This window comes from Muntiacus reevesi, chromosome 4, assembly GCF_963930625.1.
Source record: "Muntiacus reevesi chromosome 4, mMunRee1.1, whole genome shotgun sequence".
NCBI lineage: Eukaryota > Metazoa > Chordata > Mammalia > Artiodactyla > Cervidae > Muntiacus > Muntiacus reevesi.
The window spans coordinates 104,042,898-104,067,319 of record NC_089252.1 but is presented as its reverse complement, the minus strand read 5'-3'; the positions used below and the strand labels follow the sequence as shown (position 1 = coordinate 104,067,319).

Sequence of the window (24,422 nt, the reverse complement as noted above, 5' to 3'; positions counted from 1 at the left end):
GTTATATCTCATGTGTGTGCTCAGTCACTCAGTTGTGTCCAGCTGTTTGCGACCCCGTGAACTGTAGCCCCCAGGCTCCTCTTCCCAGCGAGAGTACTAGAGTGGGTTGCCCTTTCCTCCTCCAGGGCGTTTTCCTGAACCCAGGGATCAATCCCACACTTCTTGTTTCTTCTGCATTGGCAGGTGGGTTCTTTACCGCTGAGCCATCTGGGAAGCCTGTTATATCTTACAACGGCAGTTAATTCCTTTTTATTATTGAATAGTAGGCCAGCGTATGTATCACAGTTTGTTTATCCGTTCTCCAGTTGACAGACAGTTGGGTTGTTTGGATTTTTAATGATTATGAATAAAACCAGTGTAAACATTCACATCGTTTATATGAACTTAAGTTGTCATTTCACTTGAATGCATACCTAGGAGTTGAATTTCAGGACTGTATGTTTAAATGTATAAGAAATTGCCAAATTAAATTTAAAAATGGCTGTACGATTTTGCCTTTTTGCCAACAGTGTATGACAGTTTCAGTTGCCCTTCATCCTTGCCAGCTTTTGATATTGTCATTTATATTTATTTATTTTTATTTTAGCCATTCTGAGAACAGCACACTGGCATGTCATTGTAGTTTAGCATTTCTCTCCTGGATAATGATTTTAGAGTTCTTTTTTTGTGCCTGTTTGCCCTCCATATATTTTATTCAATGAAATGTCTATTTAGTTGTTGTGCCAATTTTTAAAACTGGAGATATAATTGACGTATGACATTACATTAGTTTTAGGTGTACAGCATAATGATTTTCTTTTCTCTGGAACTTTCTCTTTGACCTCAGGTTATTTAGAAATGTGTTGTTCAATTTCAGAATATTTGGGGGTCTTCCAGAAATCTTTCTATAATTTATTTTGGGTATAATTTAATTTCATTATGGTTTGAACATTCTTTATATAATTTCAGTTCTTCTAAATTTGCAAAGATTTGCTTTATGACCTATATAACATGATTGAACTTGGTGAGGGTTTCCATTCTTTTAAAATGTATATTTTGCTCTTGTTAATTGCAGTGTTCTATACATGTCAGTTAGGTAAAATTGCTTCTATATCCTGAACAATTTTCTGCCCACTTATTCTGCTATCTGTATTGATTACCAAAAGAGGACTGTTACAGTCTCTAAGCATAATTGTGGATTTGTCTATTTTTCCTTTCAGGATGTATTAGTTTTTGCTTCATCCATAATAATCCCAAAGGTGTTAACAGCATTTAGTATATATGTTATTACATATTTTGATGAATTAACTTTTTAATTTCTCTGTGATATCCTTCTTTATATTAATATAGTCTTTGTACCTTTTTACAATTAGTATTTTCATGATATACCTGTTTTAATATTTTTACTTTGAGCTTATCTATGTGTTCATAATTACAAGGTTTCTTATAGACAGTGTATAGATGTATTTCACTTTTTACTCCAGTATGTCAATTTCTTTTAATTGGTAATGTTTAGGCCATTACTTTTTAATTTAGCTTTTGATATGTTTCGCTTAAAAGCTACCATCCTTCTAGTTGTATTCTGTTTGTTGTTCTTTGTTTCTTTTCTCCTCTTTTTCTCCTGCCTTGTTTATATTTAATGTTTTATGATTCCATTTTTTCCTGCTACAGGTTTATTACATGATTTTCAAGTAGATTTTTTAATGAATATATTAAGGTTTACAACATATTAATACATCTTTAATTTCTCATGGTTTATCTTCAAATAATATTGTTTCGTGTATGATGTACATACCTTATGAAAATGAACTCCCAATTCTTCTCTCTCGTTTTAAGCAACCTGGTATTTTTGTCTATATTTTTTTGGCCCAGTCTCTCTTTACTCAGCTTAGATTCCAAATTCTGGTTTGTTACACTGCTTGGTACTGTGTCATTGCTTATTGAGATGCTGTTCATTTTTGCCTGCATTGCATTTGCCTGCATTTTTTGTTTTCTAGTCTGTTGGTTCCTGTTAACTTGGCTTGACATTTATTTATCTTTTCTTCTATTGTGCCTAATCAGTTTTTAATATCTTTCAGTGAATTTCATTTTATTATTTTTGTATTCAAGTATAATTGACTTCCCTCATAGCTCAGTTGGTAAAGAGTCTGCCTCCCATGCAGGGGACCCAGGTTTGATTCCTGTGTCAGGAAGATCCCCTAGGGAAGGAAATGGCAACCCACTCCTGTATTCTTGCCTGGAGAATCCCATGGACAGAGAAGCCTGGTGGGCTACAGTCCATGGGGTCACAAGAGTCGGACATGACTTATTGACTAAACCACCACCATGGTAGTGAAGGGGAGGTGGTGACCTGTAATAAATTTACAGTATTAGTTTCAGGTATGCAACATAGTGATTCAGTAGTTGTTACAAAATATCAACTATATTCCCTGTGCTGCACAATATAAGCTTGTTATTTATTTATTTTATGTGTAGTAATTGGTACTTTTTAAGTCTCCTACCCCTATCTTGCCCCTCCCTCCTTCTGTTTCTCCCCAGGTAACCACTAGTTTGTTCTTTATATCTGAATCTGTTTTTGCTTGGTTATATTTATTCAATTTGTTTTATTTTTAGATCCCATATGTAAGTGATGACTTATAGTATTTGCCTTTGTAATAGTCTCCAGGTCCGTCATCTGTCCATGTTGCTACAAATGGCAAAATTTCATTATTTTTATGGCTGATTAATGTTCTTTTATATGTGTGTATATATCAACCACATCTTCTTTATCAGCTAAAATTCACTGTATTTTAGATTTCAGGTATTGTATTCTTTCTGCTTTAGGATTTATATTTAGTGATTTTATGCAGTTTTCATATTTCTGTTGGAATTCCTTCATTCCTTTGCCCAATATATCTATGGTTTTAGGTTCATTAACATAAATATATTTTTGCATCTATACATTTACAAATTCTAACATTTGAGTCATATCTTGGTCTTTTTATTAACTGATTTTTCTCCTGAATGTTTTGTCATGTTTTATTATTTATTCATGTGGCTACTACTCCAGTATTCTTGCCTGAAAAATTCCATAGACAGAGGAGCCTTGGCAGGCTACAGTTGCAAAGAGTCAGACTGAGCAATTAAAACACACACACACACACTCACAGAGTTATTTTTTCATACAGTATTATGGATGGTACATTGTACATGCCCTGGAGTTTGCTTATCTTCCTTTGGAGAATAAGCTTGATTGTACATTACAGTGTAAATTACTATTGGATCACCTTGCTCTTTGGGAGGTTTGGTTTTAAGGCTTTAGTAGGTTAGTCTATTTCATCTTTGCCCCTAGTCCTGGAATGTAGTATTTATTCATTAAAATTTTTTTACCTTTATCATGTACAGAATTTCTCTGCACTAGTTAGAATCATAAGTGTCACCCTAGGTTAATATAGCATTTAGAATTTTTGGATTTTAACTAAACATCTTTTTAATAAAAAAAAATGTAGATCTAATTCATTTTAGTTTTTGCAGTGGAAGGAGCTAAACAAAAGAAAAGATGATAGTAACAACTAATCAAAGTCTGTTGTATCAGCTTAGAGAAATGTTGAGAGTTTCTCTGCAAGGAGGAATCAATGATGTGAAAGCCTAGTACTTTAGCAGATGTTAGACTGGGAATGTACCTTAGAAATCACTTTTGAGATAGGAAAACTAGACTGAGAGAGGAAAGGGGATAATTCCCAAGGTGGTTTTCTTAATTTCACTCTGGGAGCTTGATTCAACTCCACTGATTTTTGAACCAGTCAGCTTTTAGTACCCTCTGCTCTTCTCCCCTCCTTCATTTTATTCTTCGTATCTACTCCACATTGATATTTTTTATGTGGATTTGGAAGAATAGTTCTCATTTTTATTCTGGGATACCTTTTTTTCTTCTGTGTTGGAGTATCTCACCAGTAGTCACAAAAATCTCTGTGAACACTAATGTTTCAAACCTACAACATTGCCTCTGCTACAGCATTTCTGAATTACATGTTTGTCTCTTGGAATTTCCCGATGGCTCTACCTTCAGTGCTTACATTCTTCAAAATGAATAAGTGTGCTGTTTTGTGAAAACTATTTAATAGTGATGAGACTGATGGGCAACGTTGGTTTCAGAAGTCAGGTCTCAAAGTATACCAAACTACATGATTTGTCTGACTCTCTGGGAAACTGATTCAATGCTACAAAATATATTATTCAGAAAGCATCAAAGTAGGAAAGCATGGGTTCAGCCTTTATTCCAGTCAGTGGAAATATATTAAGTTTCAGTTGTAGATCAGGCCATGTTAAAGATGATATTATAGTGTCGCTCAGAGAGGGTTCTTTGATGGGAACTTACCTCGAGGATATGTAGTCAAATTGGTCACACAGAAGAGAGTGGCAAGGCCACTAAGGAGGTACTTCTGTGTTCTTTCAGTTAATGATTTTGGAGGAATTTCACCTGATTTTAGTTTTTCTGTTAGCAACTGAGATTGTAAAACAGATGCTGATTACTGAGATTTAGTTTTCTAAATATGTATGTCTGTAGTCTAAAAAATAGAAAGCTATTATTCCATGGTTCTGGTTCCCATTAAATGTAATTTCTACTCATTGCAGAAAACTTTACAGTAGAGAAATAGAGAAAGAATAAAGTAAAAATCACTTGCAACTTCACCACTGAGAACTGAGGCAGAGATGTTGATGCTTACACTCTAAAGCCAAATAGTCTGGATCTGAATCTCAACTCCATGTCTATCAGTTTCAATAACTTCAGGCAAGTTACCTAGTTCCTTCATCTCTAAACTTCTGATAAGTGAAAGTATTTAGGTGGCTCAGTGGTAAAGAATCTACCTGCCAAGTAGGAGACGCAGGTTCGATCCCTGGGTTGGGAATATCCCCTGGAGAAGGAAATCGCAACTCACTCTACTATTCTTGCCTGGGAAATCCCATGGACAGAGGAGCAGGGCTGGCTACAGTCCATAGGGTTACAAAAGAGTTGGACCCAAGTTAGCAACTAAATAACAATGACAGTATTTCCTTCCAGACTTTTTTTTTTTCCTATGCAAGACTTACACTTAGCCTCATTGTTTTATTTTCTCTTAACATAATGTGGTGGACAAAATACTTTCTTCCCATGTAATGCAAGATGTCAAACATTTTATAAAGCAATTATTAATGGTAAAATATGACTTTTCCAGTTAAAATTAGATGTTTAACTCCCTCGTGAATTCTTTTTACTTCTGAGTCTATTTAGACCTCCCGATCGTTCATTATGATGTTGTTCTATTTTGCTGAATGAAACCAGCCATTCACCTGAAAATTGTAGAAGATAGTGTAAAGCTAGAAAGTGGAAGATTGTAACTATGAATCCAAGGTAATGTCGATTTGAATCCTTCAATCAAGAGACAAGTTCTCTGTTTTCAGTTTATCAGTGAAATTTGCCCAATATACTTTTCTGTGTAATATTTGATTTTTATAGGTTAAGATGGTGGGAGTAAAGTCTGATAGCTTAAATCTAGAACTTGGCTCTGATATTTGTGCTATCTTAAGGCAAGATGGGCCAGATTACTTATGTTCTTTAAGTCTCAGGTGTTTTTTCTATAACTTGGGAACAATATGACCTGCCTCCTAGAGCTGTTGTGAAATAAACCAGTTTTAGGTAAAATTTTAAAAAAAGCTTCACACAATGACTGCCTTGGTAAGAGCTCAATAAATGGTAAATGGTGTTGACTGTGACAGTAGGGATGATGATGATGGTGATTAAAGTGTAATCATCAAAATAAAGACTTAGAGTCAAATAGGTTTGATTGTATAGAGTTTTGATACTTGGATATTTGACGGGTTTTAGGATTTGGAGAAATTGTTTAACTTATCAAAGCATGTATGTTTTCATCTTTAAGTTGATAATTCTTTGAGTTGGTGTGAAGATTAAAGGGGAACTGCTTAGAAAAGTGCTTGGCACTAGATAAATACTCCATAAATGTTAGCCCTTATTCTCATTATTTATAAGAAAAGACACTAATAGTTCCAGTGAAAATATTTAACAAATTCCTTACTCTTCTTAAGGGATTAGAAGAGAATGGTTCATGTCATAATTAAGAGGATTTACTGAAGACGCTAGTACCAAAAAAATAAATAAATAAATAAAAGACCAAAAAGCTAAAATAATAGCCAAGTTTTAAAAATATCTTTTGTTGTCAGCACTTTTGAGATTTTCTTCTTCTGAGATGAGAAAAGAAAATTGAGTCCTTTTTACTTTTCTCTCTATGGGGCTCTTTCCCCCATATTTCAAACACAAAATAGCTTTCCTTGCCACCTGCCTTGGGCTGATAATGCCAAAGAATCACTTCCTGCCCAAGTGATTTTCAGGCTCTGAGTTGGCACCATAAATCTCAACAAATCCTTGGTGGGGCTGAGGATGAGTGAAAGTCATTATTATGGGCCTTTTGGACTCCTTCTGTCTGCAGTATAATAAATACCACCGTGGGACACTGCCCCGCAGACAAAGCATCGTCTGAGTTCTTTGTGCGCACTTCCCACCAGCGAGTCACAAGTGGAATGCCATAATATGTCCATTGTATATACATTTTTGAATAAATAAGTATAACAAAGACAATATGCTTGTCCCATTTAATCTCAGCTCTTAACTATGAAAGTACAGCACGTTTCCCACTCTAGTGAAGTGATTCAGGAAAGGCCTGAACCAGTCTGGCTCCTGGCAGGCCGTCTGGGGAACACCTGGCAGAAGCGATCATGATGTGTGCTCAGGCTCAGTTCCCCGGCGCCCAAGTTTTCCAATTATAATTTGATCAGGCAACATAATGACCATCATAAGGAATTTAAGAGTGTACTATCTATTATCCTTTCATTTACAAATAACAGAAGATTCATCTCAAGCAAGCTTCAACAGAAAAGTAAGGTGTAGGCTTACTGAAGCTTCCCACAGGTTACGACCAAGACCCAGGTTGTCTCCTTGCCTTTTTTCCATCCATGAGCCTAAGAAGGCTGCCCACTTCTCCAAAGGCTGAAAGCTTCCTTGTTCTTATGTGTTGAGAGTAGAAATAAAGGAGTTTAGGGTTTCAGTCTGATTGGAGTCCCTTAGGTCCAGTGCCCACCTCTGAATCTGTTACTTTTTTTAGGGGAGGAAGTTGTCCCGATCATTTCAGGCCCAGGTAACAAGTCTGGGCAAGGTTAGCTCCTCAGAAGCACCTGAACTGCCTGGAGGAAGGGTGGATTCCTGCACAAAGAGTAGGGTATTGGTACCAAAGAAGGGAGATTGAATATCAAAGAAAACTGCTCTAGTGGGTAGGGCGGGGACCTCTTTTTTTCTGAAATCAGCTAGAAGTAAAGGGATTTTGGATCTTGAACAATTGTTCAAATAAACAGTTCTGGTCTGCTAAACCTTGTACTTTATTCTGCACAACTCACTTGCCTCAGAGCTTGTACTACTTTGGATTATATTTTTGTCTTTCATTCTTTTTCCATCATTAGTCAGTAAGCTTTAGTACTGAGCTGATGCATAGAAAACAAAAATGAAGATCTATGCCTCACTCTCAGAAGTCTAGGAGACCAAATTATCTAAATTTAAAAAAAAAAAAAAAGAAAGAAAGGTAACTTTGTCTGGTTATGAACAGAGATAGAGGGTTGAGGAAGGGAGGGAGAAAGAGGAAGGAAGAAAGAAAGGAAGAGAGAAATGAAGGAGAGGGAGGGAGGAAAGGAGAGAAGACTGGCTGGCTTGCTCACCTACTGTATTGTTAAGTAAATCAGCCCCTCCTGCCACCAACCTTGTGTGTGTTTGTGTGTGTGCTCCGTCACTGAGATCATGTCTGAAGCTTTGAGACCCCATGGACTGTAGCCCGCGAGGCTCCTCTGTCCATGGGATTTCCCAAGCAAGCATACTGGAATGGGTTGCCATTTCCTACTCCAGGAATAAGCTATATCATGGGGCCAATAGGGGAGCAGCATCTTGGTGGCCAAATAACTCCTGAAATTTGAAGCGTCTGTTGTCATGACTTTTGATTTGAGCTTATAATAAGGATTCATTGTTTGTTTTCTTCGTTTTGTTCATAGCTTTTTTTTTTTTTTAAACATTTCATTGTTTTTTCTTTCTCTTGTGTTGGCCAAAATGTTCATTTGGATTTTTCCATAAGATGTTAAATTTTGGCCAACCCCAGATATTTTTATTCTGAAATGGTTTCAAAAGGCAGAAAATGTTAAGGGCAGTACAAAGAACTCCAGCATACCCTTTATGTGAAAACTCCCTTCAAGTTTCATTAATGGTCTCGGGAATGCCTTTCATACTAGACGGTCCAATTTAAGACCACATATTGCATTGAGTTGTCACATCTCTCCAGACTCCTTCCATCTAGAGTAGATGCCTCACTTTTCCTTAACTGGCTGGGCATTTTGTAGAATGTTTCTGGGTTTGGGTTTGTATGATGTTATCCATGATTAGGTCCAGGTTACGCATTTTTAACCAGAATGCCTCCTATCTGACACCCAGAGGGACCTCTTGTTGAACCTCATCTTTACTTACTCTATAGGATAACTCTCCCATGTGTTTGCCAGTATTACCAAAAGAGAATTTTCCATAACTTACAGTGTTCATATGGTTCTAAATGTAGCCTAGAGTGTTGATGTCTATGTTCCAGCCTTTTTGGGTGTGGTGGTACAAGAGGGGGAAAGGCGATTCCACTCCACATACATGTAGAAGTTTGTGTGTATGGGTGATCCAGGTACCTGCAACAGGTCATGGGAGAACAAAGGAGGAACTACTTCCTCGTGTGAAGGAGCACTTCATGGGAAAAGTAACAGTCAGTCATCTAGAAATGAATCAGGGTTCTCCAAGGGTTTGGAAAGAAGTGACTGCAACACTCAGCCTTTTGAATCCTGAGCGAGCAGCATCAGTATTATCTGCGAGCAGATGACAAAGGCAGAATCATGGGTGCCATACTAGTTCTACTGAACAGAATCTGCATTTCAACCAGATCCTCAAGTCAGTTGTAGCATGGTGAGTTTGAGGAACGCTTATCCAGGCCAGTATGAATCAGTCAAGTAACTTAAAAAATACAGAAGCTTTGTTACTACATTGAGGGATTCTAATGTAATTTGGTTTAGGTGCAGTCTAGGCATGCATTTAAAGTGAAGTGAAAAGCTCCCCCAGGAAATTCCAGCAAGCCACCCAGACTAATAGAGCTTTGCTTCCATCTCAGTCCTGAAGGAAAGGAAGCATGGTGCATTCAAGGACCCATGGTAGGTCAGCAAACCTGGTTGCTGGGAAGGAGCATGCTAACTTACATGCTGGGGCAGTTGACACATGGAGATGGAGAGAGAGAGTACACTGAATCAAACAGGGCTTGTTTTACTCCACTGTGGACCATTGACTCAATGCCAGGGGGCCACGGGTAGATGGGAAGAGGGGGAAGGATTCCACCACCTCAACAATGGAGAAGAGGCTATGTCAGGGAAACTGCTTGGAAGGTATGCTAAAAATCAGGCAGGGTGGCAGGGCCAGCTGCATAATTTATGGGGCACAGCACAAAGTGAAAACATGGGCTGCTTGTTCAAAAACCAGGAAAATGGTGTTATGAAAGTTCTGAAAGGTAAAAGCATTTCCTTTTTTCCATGGTCTTTCTTGACCCGTCATGACACTTTTAATCCCCTATTTAATATCCTGCTCCTTCAGGCACAGGGACATTCACTGGGTAAGTGAGGTCCTCACAGCCATCCTGGATTCTGTCTCTGTTGCTCAGTGGGATGTGCAGCTCGTGCTGGGGGTCCTTTCCACTAGCACAGGACTGGGGTGCCATGTCCTGCTTAGAGAAGAGGACTCAGTCTCCCCTCCATGGGCCCACCACTTCATCTCATAGTGGATGGTCAATCCCCAGGGGGTTTGCATTTTAGCATCAAGACACATTTAGTACCTGGAGAAGGGGGTAAGTGAGAGGTATACTCCTGTTAGGTCTCTGGTTGAAAATGCTGTGGTACTATGTATGTATGCTATGGTACAGCCCCCTCCCCTCCGCACCCCCCAGGCCTTGATGCTCCCCATTCCTGCACCCAGCACTTCGCCAGGGCTGGAGGGTGATAAGGTTGGTGGTCCAGGGCAGGAGCCAGCCAACTAGGAACCTCTCACCTTTCATGCCCCTCATGCAGGCCCCATTGTCCCTTGGATTTCACTTATAAAACACAGGTTCAAAGATAAGATTAAAAAATTCAAGATAGCCCTGCCTGCAGAGCAGTAAACCCGAAGTGCTGGCCAGGCCTTCTAAGTGTAACTGCTCTGTCACTGTCTCCCTGTGTAACTGTACGGATCACTTGCCCATAAAGCTGGCCCTGGGGATGGGAGGTGAAAGGATGGGTTTGAGAGGTATTGAGGAAATGGTCAAATCAGGGCATGGTGATGTTAAAGGGGAAAGCCCTGTGAATAACTTCAAGATCTCTAATCTGTGTGACTCATTAGATGGTGGCACCAGTAAGAGATAAAGGGAACCAGGGAGAATAATTATTCAAAATGGGGATAAGGGCATGTTTTAGGTACCTATGAATACGTCCTTTGTTACAACATTTAATCATCCCTCATTTCTCTGGTTTAATTGCAGAGGTTGATGGTTTTCGAACAGTGGCAAATAATAAAGGGGGAGAATGAGCCTCCATGCCTTCTGACTCTAGACAGCTCTGAGTGTTCTGTTCTGCAGTATGATGCTAAATTTGGTTCACAATCAAGTGCCTATTTCTGTTCTCTTGAGGACTGTTTTCAGGGATGGAATTTTTGTCAAATGTCTTGTAGGCACCTATTAGACAGATTCACAGTGCTGGCTCTTTTCCAACTCTGGATAGGATGTCTTACATGAGTACATTTCCTGGAAGGATGTGGAAAGGTTAAGTGGGGCTTTCCTTGTTGCCCCAGACTGAGGACAAAGTGATGTGAGCACCACAATTTCTAAAGGGAAAAACCATTTAGCTGGCTCTTATTAATGGAAGCCCCACCCCAACCCCCCACTCTCAAGTTTATTTGAAGGTTAACAACTGGTCCATCTTTAGTTTACCACAAGAAGAGAGTGAGGGGCCTAGCAAGGAGATCGGGGTTCATAGAAAGAGGTGTTTTCCTCCAGGGAGTTCTTTTTCCTGCTAGGGTCCAGATGGGTGGTGGGAAATTCTCTAAGAGTCTTCTGTGTATCTGAAGGAGGGCAAGTCCAGCCCTGGCCAAGTGTCTGCTGGGTGGCAGGTGTGATGATGTGTCCTATCTGAGCAGGAGAAAGAGATCTGGAGAGAGAGGCCTAGGCTTGGGGAAAGAGCAAGTGGCCTACAGCTGGGCCAGCAAAGACACCTGTGTCCCAGGGGATAGGTGGACAGTATGGAATATTGTCGCCATTTTGCTTAACTCAACAAAGGGTTGCTTTCCAGGTGAGGTACGCAGTAAGGGCAGGGGGCTGTGGGGCGAATGCTGACGGCAAGAACGGCATGGATGGTCATGTCAGATCTGTATTGAGGAGCCCTAGGTTCTTAGGAGAATCCACGAGGACCTCACACACACAAAAAAAAGCCAGCGTTGGGGTGCTGGGCCACACGGAGGACACCAAAGGCCAAGCTGTTCAAAAGCCGTGGTGAGAGATTGCACCAAGGCCTGCTGAATAGGAGAAACCTGCTTCTCTGCTGCTCCACTTTCCCCAGCCCAAAGGACTGAAGCAGCTAGAAAATGGAACCTTGAAGGAATGAGGAGTGTAGAGCTTCAAACTAGATACGAAATTAAAGTCATAAACTAGATTGGACTAATTTTGTTAACCTCAAGTGGTCAGAAAGTTAGAGAATCTATACACAGTAGCATTTAGAGTTGAGAAAGAATTCAATACAGTGGGGTTGAAAATAGAGACAAAAAATTGTTTCAGAAATCCCCTGGTGGTTCAGTGGCTAGAACTCTGCATTTTCACTGTCGAGGGCCAGCTTCAGTCCACGATCAGGGAACTAGGATCCCACAAGCTGTGCCATGCGGCCAAAAAGAAAAAGAAAAGAAATTGTTTCATGTTGCTATCTCTATTAAGCTGTGACAACTCAATAAGCTTGTTCATTTGCATTCTTTGGTTAATCCTCATGCTGTGTGCTATATTTTAGTGTCCTACCGAAGTGTTTGCTGCATTTCATTTAAGATCTTTGCATCAATATTCATAAAAAGAGATTATCTATAGCTTTTCTTTCTTTCTTTTTCTTTTTTTTTTTTTGTATAATCTTGGTCAGATTTTATATCAAGGACCTTGATAAAAGGAATTCAAAGTATTTTCTTCTTTCTCTATGCTCTGAAGCAACTTAAATATTTTAGAACTACTTGTGCCTTGACATGCCAATATGATTGACCTGTGAAATTTCCCTGACACTTTTGAGTGTGAGCAGGGGAGGCCCTGCTCTTCATTCTTTCACCTTGTTTGAACTGAACTGTGAGTAAGTGCTGGTGTTCCCCTTATACTTCTCCCATGCCACAGGATACCACGGCTATGGCTTGGAAGACAGGCTCAATATTTAATTTCTAGTTTAAATTTAAGCCATCTGTGCTTGCTCTCCACAATGCACAGACCTGGGTCAGTGTACGACATTTAGGGGCACATTGGGAGAAAATGAGCATCTCCCCACCTCCAAAGAGAGTTGGGTCCTTTGGAGAGCCACATACCTGATCCACTCAGAGAATAGTACAACCTAGAACATGATCATTGTCAGATTTGAGTAAGTTCCCTGTGACTTACTCATTGTCCTTTATCTTTGGATAAAATATGGAAAATTTTTAAATGATAAAAATTGATAAAAAGTTAAAAAAAACATTTAAAAGGTTTTAAGATTCTATCCTAACCAATTATTTTTTAAGCCATTATTTTGTACCCAATTAATCAAAAACAAACCAACCAAGTTCCCCAAGTGTGCATCCTGGGGTCCTCTGGGAACTTAGCCATAGGTTCCCCGCACCACCACTGTCACACACGCATGTCCAGGCAGCATTTGGGGGGAGCAGTGCAACCGCTTTCCTCATCTGGGTAGCAAAGCCCCTTGGCAGATAGTCAGTCCCTCTTGTCAAGAAAGGCTGTCTTAAAATTGCATCATCATTTTTCCTGTAGTTCTTTCTCTGTCTGCTGTGAATGGAAGAGGGAGGACTGGGTTATTTCAGTTCCGGCAATGGACACATCAAAATTGCTTCCCTTTTCCCTGCTCTGTTTCCCTTGAGGACCTAATTTATTTCACGCATTTTGACCTATCTCTGCTTGGAAACGACCGCTGTGGTTCTCTGTTGAGGCATTTCCCTTCCGTCTTTTCTGGCCCACAGGCCAACCCCCCAGGCCACAGTTCCTCTGCACAGTGATGTCAGTCTGACTGCTGGGCCCAGCTGTATGGAGGTGTGTTTTATGAAGTTCAACCCTGCACCCTGGGCCATAAATACACATTGTGCACATAAATGTACAGCTAACATTGGCCAGACCCCTCCAAAGAACCATGTTAATAAGCAGACAGTAAGTCTTTAAAATATGGAAAAGCAGTTAATCTTTCCGCTGGCAAATCCTTCATAGGGGGTTGTTTTCCTCCACTGCAGTAATAGCTGCCTGCAAAGATTTTCATCTCCTAGGACTCGAGGTATAAGTGGGGGGTTACTGTGGAGCTTCATGAGCACACTTGGGGAGTCTTCACCTTACGGGGTAATGTGTTAAAAGGAATAATGTCCTATACTGGTCATCATTAAGCATCCATATTGAGTCTGGGTCTCCCCTCAAGGGGCTTGAGCACTAATAATTCCAGTATAAGACAGAAAGCCGGTTGCCTATGATTGCAGTCCCACAACAGGCCTGGGCTCCAGAGGAGTGCACCTCTGCCTGTGTTTCTCTAGGAAGTCACTTAATCTGTTTTTCCCCATCTTTGAAACAATCACATCTTTTTTTTCATATAGCTTCTGTAGAAGTTTACTTATGCTCTCTGAGTCCCAGTTTTCTCTTTTGTGAAGTAAAAAAATCAATACTCTTATTGGGAGAAAATAATAACAAATGAGGAAACAGACAAAGGATTAATCTCAAAAATATACAAGCAACTCCTGAAGCTCAATTCCAGAAAAATAAACGACCCAATCAAAAAATGGGCCAAAGAACTAAACAGACATTTCTCCAAAGAAGACATACAGATGGCTAACAAACACATGAAAAGATGCTCAACATCACTCATCATCAGAGAAATGCAAATCAAAACCACAATGAGGTACCATTACACGCCAGTCAGGATGGCTGCTATCCAAAAGTCTACAAGCAATAAATGCTGGAGAGGGTGTGGAGAAAAGGGAACCCTCTTACACTGTTGGTGGGAATGCAAACTAGTACAGCCACTATGGAAAACAGTGTGGAGATTTCTTAAAAAACTGGAAATAGAACTGCCATATGACCCAGCAATACCACTTCTAGGCATACACACTGAGGAATCCAGATCTGAAAGAGACACGTGCACCCCAATGTTCATCGCAGCACTGTTTATAATAGCCAGGACATGGAAGCAACCCAGATGCCCATCAACAGATGAATGGATAAGGAAGCTGTGGTACATATACACCATGGAATATTACTCAGCCATTAAAAAGAATTCATTTGAATCAGTTCTAATGAGATGGATGAAACTGGAGCCCATTATACAGAGTGAAGTAAGCCAGAAAGATAAAGAACATTACAGTATACTAACACATATATACGGAATTTAGATAGATGGTGGCGATAACCCTATATGCAAAACAGAAAAAGAGACACAGAAGTACAGAACAGACTTTTGAACTCTGGGGGAGAACGTGAGGGTGGGATGTTTTGAAAGAACAGCATGTATACTATCTATGGTGAAACGGACCACCAGCCCAGGTTGGATGCATGAGTCAGGTGCTCTTGCCTGGTGCACTGGGGGGACCCTGAGGAGTCGGGTGGGGAGGGAGGTGGGAGGGGGGATCGGGATGGGGAATACGTGTAACTATATGGCTGATTCATGTCAATGTATGACAAAACCCACTGAAATGTTGTAAAGTGATTGGCCTCCAACTAATAAAATAATATTAAAAAAAAAAAAAAAAAAAAATCAATACTCTTTGCTCCCAGCACAATATTCCATTTTATAAATGTTTGAAAAATACCTGTACACATTCTGCTTATAGAGAACTCCAGTGTTATAGATTACATTTGTTTCCATGGGCAGTTATTCCCAGTCTTATCCTCTTTTCCACCATTGCCATCCTGTTCTCTCCCCGCCATCTCCTCCTCCCTTGCTCTCTCTCCCACTGATGATATGATAGGAGGATCAAACTTGAGGATAGGGATGGGGATTCAGTAGGCAGAACGTGCATGGAGCCAATACATGCTTGCTTTTTGGAGAGACGAAAGGTCAGATTTTTAAACTGCCTCTTATCTGTTGAGCAGCCATGACTTCTATCTGTGTTTCTCAGGTAGAGAAAGGGAGTTGCCAGTGGGTTGACTTGAAGGAGAACATAGATGATGGCTGTCAGTCTGGAGATGACATGATTTGTGCCTTAAAAGATATTTAATTTCACTTGGTCCTTCCATTCCTTTTATCACTAGAAAGATACTTCATATGTTCTGATCTTTTTTGTGTTCTACCCACATGTGTTCCACTTGTTTTGCACATTTATTCCTTCTATGTTATCTCATGTTATTCCTAACGCAAATGATAAGTCTTATCCATCCTATTTTTTTTTCCTGTTCTCTGTAGCAGAATCAAATGCTGTTAGATGAGTATTTTGAAATATTCCTAAAAATATTTATGTATAGTTTTGCAACATTATTTTCCCACTACTATGTATTGGATAATCTTTAATAATACTAAATAGACATCTTTTACCCTTTCATCTGTTGCCAAGTAAACCATAGAACAGATACACTGTTGCTTATTTATTCATTCCTCTACTGATAGACTTTCAGAGGGATTTTGTTTTTTCCTCCTCTCCATGAACAAGGTTATCAAGAGCATCTTAATATGTCGTCTTGGGTTTTTGAACAATAATTTCTCTTACTGAGAAGTAAAACTATTGGAAAAGTAGGATCTAAATCATTTTCACTGAAACAGTAACAAATTATTCATATACTGCCTATGAAAGTTTACTTTCCCACCAACAGTGTAAAATAATAGTCACTTCTTCAAACTCTCAGTCATTTGATATTACCATAAAGTTTTGCCATTCTGATGGTAAAAAATGAGTTTGATTATTTCGATTTCATTTTAATTTACACATACTTAATTTTAGTGAGATTGGACCCCTTTTACATATCAGTTGTCCATCTGGGTTTCCTCTTCTGTAAATTATCTCATGGGTTTTAATACTAATTAGGGGCAAACAGTTTCCTTCTTCTCTCTTTTTTCTTATAAATTCAATTTTATACAGTTGTCCAGACTATATTTATATGGAATCTTAGGATCATCATCTCAAATTCCATCAAAATTCCTGTTGGGATTTTATTAAGATTACTTTGAATTAAACGATTACTTGAAGGAGAATGACACCTTAAATATATAACTGTTCCCTTTCACTACCTCTGTGGAATTAGGGGTTTTTTATGTTTAGTAAAGTTTGATCATTTTCTTCATAAAGAAACATCTTTTACTAGATTTATTCTTGGGCATTTCATAGTAATTATTGATACTATCAATGGTTCTTTATTTCATAAATATTTTTTCATTGGTTATTGCTAGTGTCAAGGAAAGACTGTGGTTTTATATGCTGATTATGTAACTGGTTAACTTGCTTGGTTCTTTTTTGTGTTCTAATAGTTGGTCAGTGGGTTCATATGGATTTTCTACAAACACAGTGATATCTGTTCTTTGGGTGATTTGGTAGTTTTCATTTGTGGGTAGATTCTCAATGAGCATTTCAGATTTTTTTCATGCAACTGGTTTGCTTGTGTTTTTCTAGCCTGGCCAAATGTTGATAATTTATACATTATCCTCCAACGTGTGTTTGCTCTAAGTTTTCAAATTATTTGTAATGATATACATAATACTCACTTCAAAGGTTTACAATACCTCTGTCTCTTTTGGGTTTTAATGTAACTTTGTAATTTCTTATTCTTGATTAGGAGTGTCAGAAGTGGACTTATGTCCTTGTTCTTTTAAGTCTGAGTTTGATTCTTGTAGTTATCTTCACATTTTTACTTGCATTTTCTTCTTTTATCTTTGTAAATTCATTCTGTCCTTGGCTCAGTGAATATTTACTGAGCATCTGCTCTGTCCCAGTCATAACTTTAGGTGCTGGGGATAAAAGATGACCATGGGCAGACACAGGCAACTTTTTTCCCATGGAAACCAAGTTTGCTGTCAGGGGGCAGACAGTGAGCAGGTAAGGAGGAAGTGGAAGCAAAGAGATTTGAGAAGAAAGGCAATGAGGTTGTTTATTTGGTGTTCTTGACAAGAACCAATTCAAGAGTGTGGTAAGGACAACAACCTTATTGGAGTGGATTTGTGAAAGGAAAGAAGTGAAGAAGTAGAGGAACTGAAAGAGAGGGAATGAGGAAAAGGGAGAGAGAGCAAGAGAGAGCGATTGTTAATACCTCTTCTTAGGAGTTGTATTATAAATGAGGACAGGGAAACAGGGTAGTAGCTAAAGGTAAGTTAAAGGAGTTTTGTGTAAACTGAAGAGAATGGCTAGAAAGACAGGAAGAACTACTTATACATGCAGTGATCACCTGTCTCCTCTTCCATCAGTCACATCTTTGCAGGAGCCTGAGGGCTGGACTTTGGAGAGGGGCATTAGTCCTTAGTCCTAGTATACACAAGGGAGACTGAGGGTAGGATACAGGTACAGGTTTATGTTCTTACTTTTCCAGCTCTTGTTTCAAAAACACAGTTTGTTTATTTGCAGATTTTTTTCCCAATAAAAAATATTTAAGGTCATACTGCACAGATTTGAGCCTGGGCTGATCTCAAATTCACGTATTTTTAACTATTAATTTCCACTGTTTATATTTTTTTGCTATTAATTTCTAATTTTATCCAACTGTAAAAGAATATGTAATTGATGCTCTCTACTCTTTGGAATGTGTTGCAGTTCCCTGCATTTGTAAATAGTATATTCTGTATTACTTAGGTCTTAAAAGTTTTTGCTGTCAATTTTATTAATAAATAAGTCATGTGTCCATCAAATATTTTTGATATTTCTATCAGCTTGTACATCATGATCATAAAAATTCATGTCATATCTTATTATACTATATATACTTTAAAGAATAGAATATATTTATTGAGAGAAAGATGAATAAAGATAACTTATAGAGAAATTGGCCATTTTTTTAAGATTATAGTCTAGTTCAACTGACTAAACTGAATTTGGTAAAAATATCATGAAAAATTTATGTGACAGGATTCTGGACTTGGGGCTAAATATTCAGTTAATCTATTTGCTCTAGAAGAATATGGGATTTGTTCTCCAACTTGTTCCTCCAAAGATCCGATATTTCTGGTTCAAGGAGTATTATTATGATGACATTACTTTGTCATTTCAGTGTAGTAGGTCAGATGAGAAAGAGGTATCATTAAACTTACTTATTTTGGACTAACTGTACAGATTGACCCAGAAGATTTTTTTTTTTTTAAAGTGAGGAAGGAAAGCCCAAGATGGCAGATTCGAAGTATGTGCACTCATCTTCTCCTGCAAGAACACCAAAATCATGACTAGCCATATGGCCTTAGTGCCAGCATAACTTGGTCTCTGAGAATATTGGAGCTCCTTAACCAACTAGCGTTGATTTCATTCTAAACAGCATACCTCTGTTATGGGCAGACATTGTGCAAAGTGATTCAGGGAAAGGTCTAGGAAGTTCATGTTCTTTTATGATTACTATGACATGGCTTCTGTCTATCCTTGAGGTTAGGAAGAGAGAAAAATACACTCAGAAGAGCATCAAATGCAACTTGCAATGGTGTTTAAGCCCTAGGAGAAGAAATGAGTCTTGGAAAAGTCTAACCTCTTAGAGCTTAGAAACTGAGGTAATTTAGCCAACTCTGACTCTCCTGTTTCACGCACATAAAAGTCTAGTCTTTCCAAGATGAGTTGTATGAGCTATGTATGGACGTAGCTATTGTCTTCTTAGTGAAGCTTCAGCTTTGAAATGAAGAGCCTCATGGAAAGAGGCAACTTGAGTAGTAAACCAGTCTCTGAAACTTGTTTTCCAAAATACTATAGCAGTTCTCCCACTCTGGAGGAAGTTTTCCTCATGGCTATTAACTTGCAGGATGGTAAATGACCACTCACTATCTCTCTGCCTCTTGTTCCAACAGGTCCTTTGTCATTCAGCAGATTCCGAGCAGCAATTTGTTCATGGTGGTGGTGGACAGCAGCTGCCTCTGTGAGTCTGTGGCCCCCATCACCATGGCGCCCATTGAAATCAGGTATATCCTTTTGTGTATCAGTCTAGCAACTACTAATGAAGCTGGTAAGGGGGAGACTTAGGGGAAAAATCTTAGAGAGGGAGAGATGGTGTTCTTTCCACTGTTAAAGAGAAGTTGTTAAGGGAGCTAAGTGCCAGGTTTTGACGTCTGAAATGCAGAATAAGGAAAAGGAGCATCTTGGAAATATGCCTTAACTACAGTCAACATAATGAATCCCTTAAGTGTGAACGTTTAAAGGCCCAGAAGATCAGAAGGCGTCCGGAATCTTGTCATGGCTTCCATCCTGAGGTAATCTGACACCCCCTCCTACTCTTTTCCCATCAGATTCTCCATGAGGATCTCACAGCCGTCAGAGAACTATAGCTCAAAAGTTTACTCTTGAGAAAGTCATCCCTTTCAGGCAAACCAAGAAATAATATACAGGAAGGCTAGTGGTACTCTACGTTCAGCCTCTCAATGCCTTCTTATTTAGTCTATACTTAATAGTCTTTTCTTATTATATTCACATATATTTTTTAAAAGCCTCTTTACTATCTTCCCTTTTACAAATGTGCTATAGTTTTACCATTTTCTACTATTACACATAAAGTGGCTCTGACCATCTTGTTTTACTTATTTCACCTTGTAGTTAAAGTTATTTTCCCTTGCTTACTTTTATTTATTTTTTTCCTTGCTTACTTTTAGACAGCCTTTTACTTATAAAAAATTCTTGTAAAGCAAAAGTCTCAATACTAATGTCAGATTAAGAGTCACAATATCTAAATGTGGGATAAGCCTTTAAACCCCCTATAACACATGAGGTCACAACTATAAAGGCCCTACATTTACACCAAAAGTGATGATCAGAGAAAAAATTAAGCTTGTACTAGGAAAAGTGAACTTATCATAGATGTAGGTGAATTATGTCCTTCAAAGAACAAAAAAATTTAAATACAGCAAAAAAGTTACAATTTAAAAATACTCCACCTCCATCTTGAAAAATAGAAAACTGGCCTAGACCAATTACTACAGGGATACTGAGCAGATATTCATTTTTTGTAAAATGCCACCATAGCCCACTGAGTGTTAATGTCACCTGTAAAGAGAAAATAATTTTAACGTTATTTAAGCTATCCAAATACTAGAAAATATTTTAAAGTCAGTGTAGTACTAAGAAGAATTTGGAATTTATTGAGAATGTTTGCTTCTGTGTTCAAGGGAGAGTTCAGTAACAACATATGCTGTAAAGGCTTTTAATAAAGTCCAATGATCATCTCTAATGAAAGGTCTATGTAAAATGGAAATATGAACAATTGTCCCAAAACAATTAAGCCACTTCGTTTGAAACCAGAACTGCATGCTGCTGCTGCTGCTAAGGCGCTTCAGTTATGTCCGACTCTGTGCGACCCCACAGACAGCAGCCCACCAGGCTCCTCTGTCCACAGGATTCCCCAGGCAAGAATACTGGAGTGGGTCGCTGTTTCCTTCTCCCCAGAACTGCATACTTAGCACTAAATTTACAAGAGTAAAAATCTTTTAAAGTTAATAAGACAAATTGCTTTGGAAACTAGATACATGATAAACACTAAAAAAGAGAGCAACAGCAATGACAAAAAAAAAAAAAAACACCCAGTTTTCTTCTTTAAGGTTCTAGGTCCAGTAGGATGAAGTCAGTGGAACAGAATAGATACTCTTATGTATGACAGAAATTCAGTTCAAAGGAGAGAACATAGAATTGACTTAAATGGTAAATGATGGTCTCATAAAAAATTATAGGGATTGGACCCATACTTCTGGATTGGAAGAATTAGCATTATTAAAATGGATGTAGGACACAAATCAGTCTACAGATTTAATACAATCCCTATCAAAATACCCACAACATTCTTCTCAGAGCTAGAACAAATAATCTTAAAGTTTATATGTTATTGTAAAAGACTCAGGGTCACCAAAGCTGTTCTGAGAAAAAAGAACAAAGCAGAAGGCATAACCATCCCAGGTTTAAGACAGTGCTACAAAGCTACAGTAGTCAAAACAGCATGGTGTTGCCACAAAAACAGACATATGGATAATGGAACAGGATAGAAAGCTGAGAAATAAACCCACACACCTATGTCAATTAATTTTCAACAAAGGAGGCAAGAATACACAATGGGAAAAAGATAACCTCCTCAACAAGTGGTGTTGGGAAAGCTGGACAGTCACATGTAAATCAGTGAAGTTAGAACACATCCTCACACCATACACAAAAATAAATTCAAAATGCCTTAAAGATTTAAATATAAGACGTGGCACCATAAAACTCCTAGAAGAAAACATAGGCAAGGCATTCTCTGATATAAATTGTACCAATGTTTTCTTAGGTCACTCTCCTAAGGCAATAGAAATAAAGCAAAAATAAATAAATGAGACCTAATCAAACTTATAAGCTTTTATACAGCAAAGAAAACTATAAACAAAACAAAAGAAAAACCTAAGGGGTGGAAGAAAATATTTGCAAATGATGCAACTGAAAGGGCTTAATTTCCAAAATATACAAACAGCTCATACAACTAAAAAACAAAACAAAGCCAGACAGCCCAATTGAAAAATGAGCAGATGACCTAAATAGACATTTCTCCAAAAGACATGCAGATGACCAACAGGCACATGAAAAGATACTCATCATCACTAATTATTAGAGAAATGCAAATCACAACTACAATGAGATACCATCTTATACCAGTCAGAATGACCATCATTAAAAGGTGTACAAATAACAAATGCTAAAGGGAATGTGTAGAAAAGGGAACCCTCCTACACTGTTGATAAGATGTAAATTAGTGCAGCCGCTATGGGAAACAATATGGATGTTCCTCATAAAGGTAAAAGTAGAGTTGCCATATGATCCAGCAATCTCACTACTGGGCATGTATCCAGACAAAAATATCATTTGAAAGGATGTATGCACCCGTATCTTCACAACAGCACTGTTTACAGTAGGCAAGACATAGAAACAATCTAAATGTCCACCAACAGATGAATCTATAAAGATGTGTAGTGTATATATGTATGTATATATATATATATATATATATATATATATATATATATATATATAAAATGTAATATTACTCAGCCATGCAAAAGGATGAAATAATGCCATTTGAAGCAACATGGAGGAACCTAGAGATTATTATACTAGCTGAACTAAATCAGAAAGAGAAAGACAAATACCATGTAATATCCCTTATATGTGGAATCTAAAATATGTCACAAATGAGCATATCTACAAAACAGAAACAAACTCACAGATAGAGAGGTGGGGGGAAAGGACTGGAAATTTGGGATTAACAAGTGAAAGCTATTATAAATGAGATGCATAAACAACAAGGTCCTCCTGTATAGCACAAGGAACTTTATTCAGTATTCTGTGATAAACCACAATGGAAAATAAAATGGGAAAATATATATATATATATATATATATATATATATATAGTACACTTTGCTGTACAACAGAAATTAATACAACATTGTAGATCAATTATATGCCAATGAAGGTTTTAAAAGAAATAAAAAAAGAAATTCTAGGTATTGGAAAGACCTTCCTATCCAAGACCAAAAAAATATGGAAGAAAAACAGATTTATTTAACTATATAAAAATTATAACCTTTGATGAAAAAAGATAACTGAGAGTCAGTATTCAATTTATAGAACCTGAAAACATTTATAAATCAAAGTATAAAGAGCTTTTTAAATTGATGAAGCAAAAACTACATTTAAAAATAGATCAAGCTCTGAGACTTCCCTGGAGGTCCAGTGGTTGGGACTTTGCCTTCCAATGCAGGGGGTGCGAGTTCATTCCCTGGTTGGGGAACTGGGGTCCCACATGATTCACGGTCAAGAAACCAAAATTTAAGAAACAGAAGTAGTGTTCTACCAAGTTCAATAAAGACTTTAAAAATGAACTACATATATATATAAAAGAAACAACCAAGGACGTGAAAGATACAAGTCATTGGATGATCAGAAAATACAGGTACCAATGAAATATCTGGTAATAGCCCTTGAAGGCAAAAATATCCTTTAGCTCTGCACTCTTATTCCTGGACATCTTTACTTTAGGCCAGAGCAGGAACAAATATCATTTTGGGGGAAGGACTTGCATTCAACACTGTTTGTAACAGTAGAGAACACATGAGAAGATGAAAACAATCAATAAGAAAAAAAAAAAAAAAGACTGAATAAAAGAAACTTAGAATAATGGACATGGAGAAATTTCTATCAATTAGTGGATGAAAATCATGGTACAGAAAGGAGTAAGTAATATGATTTAATTTTTGTAAAACAGAACCTCCCTTCCCTGCAATTAAAAAGAAGTCACGTGTCAATAAAACCTTCCATAGCCAAGTCTCTGAAATGATCTGAGATGTGATCATTTACTTAGAAGGTCAATATTTTGCTTTTATAAAATAATCATAACAGACATCTCTACCAACAGTCTTGAATGTTCTGCATTGTAGTATGCAAAAAGTCATTTTGAGTATTTTATGCATTGACAAGTGAAGTCAGAGATTGTCTTTACTAATGTGATGAAATGTACACAAGCCCATTTCCTGGACATTATCTAGATTCCAAATGATTTTGTTCTTATGCTGGACAGCAGGGAGAGATCTGGGGATATCACATACCTTGGGAAGTTTAAGGCATCTTGGAATCCGTCTCTGCTCTAACCAACCCTGCCTTTCCCTGTAGGAGAATGCGAGGGAGTGTGGGGGTGCACCGAATCTCCAGGCCAAGATGGTCCTTATCCTGTTCCCTCTGCTTATCCTGATGCTCTTCTCAAGGTGACACTGATGGAGATGTTCTCTTGGCATGCTAAATTATGGATAAACTGTGAACCAAACTATGGTGCGACATAGGAGACGTGAAATATAGTCCAACCATCAGCATCTCATGATTTTAAACTGTGCGTGATACAAACTCTTAAAAATATGTTGACAGAAAAGTTATCTTTTTACTTTGCCAATCATGCAAATGTGAGTTTGCTACATTATTATCATCCTTCATCAGAAATGGGACTGCAAGTGGG

At 38.1% G+C, this 24,422-nt stretch overlaps 1 protein-coding gene across 1 annotated transcript in view; it reads left to right on the top strand.

The window, feature by feature from the left end:
* The window catches only part of CACNA2D3 (calcium voltage-gated channel auxiliary subunit alpha2delta 3), an 838,234-nt gene extending 814,040 nt beyond the window's left edge, over positions 1–24,194 (top strand). The window contains exons 36-38 of the mRNA XM_065935331.1: positions 19,258–19,370; positions 19,574–19,656; positions 24,086–24,194. Of these exons, the coding sequence (XP_065791403.1) occupies positions 19,258–19,370; positions 19,574–19,656; positions 24,086–24,181 (292 nt within the window). The 3' untranslated portion in view covers positions 24,182–24,194. The remainder of the gene's footprint in view (positions 1–19,257; positions 19,371–19,573; positions 19,657–24,085) is intronic.
* Positions 24,195–24,422: the final 228 nt, after the last annotated feature.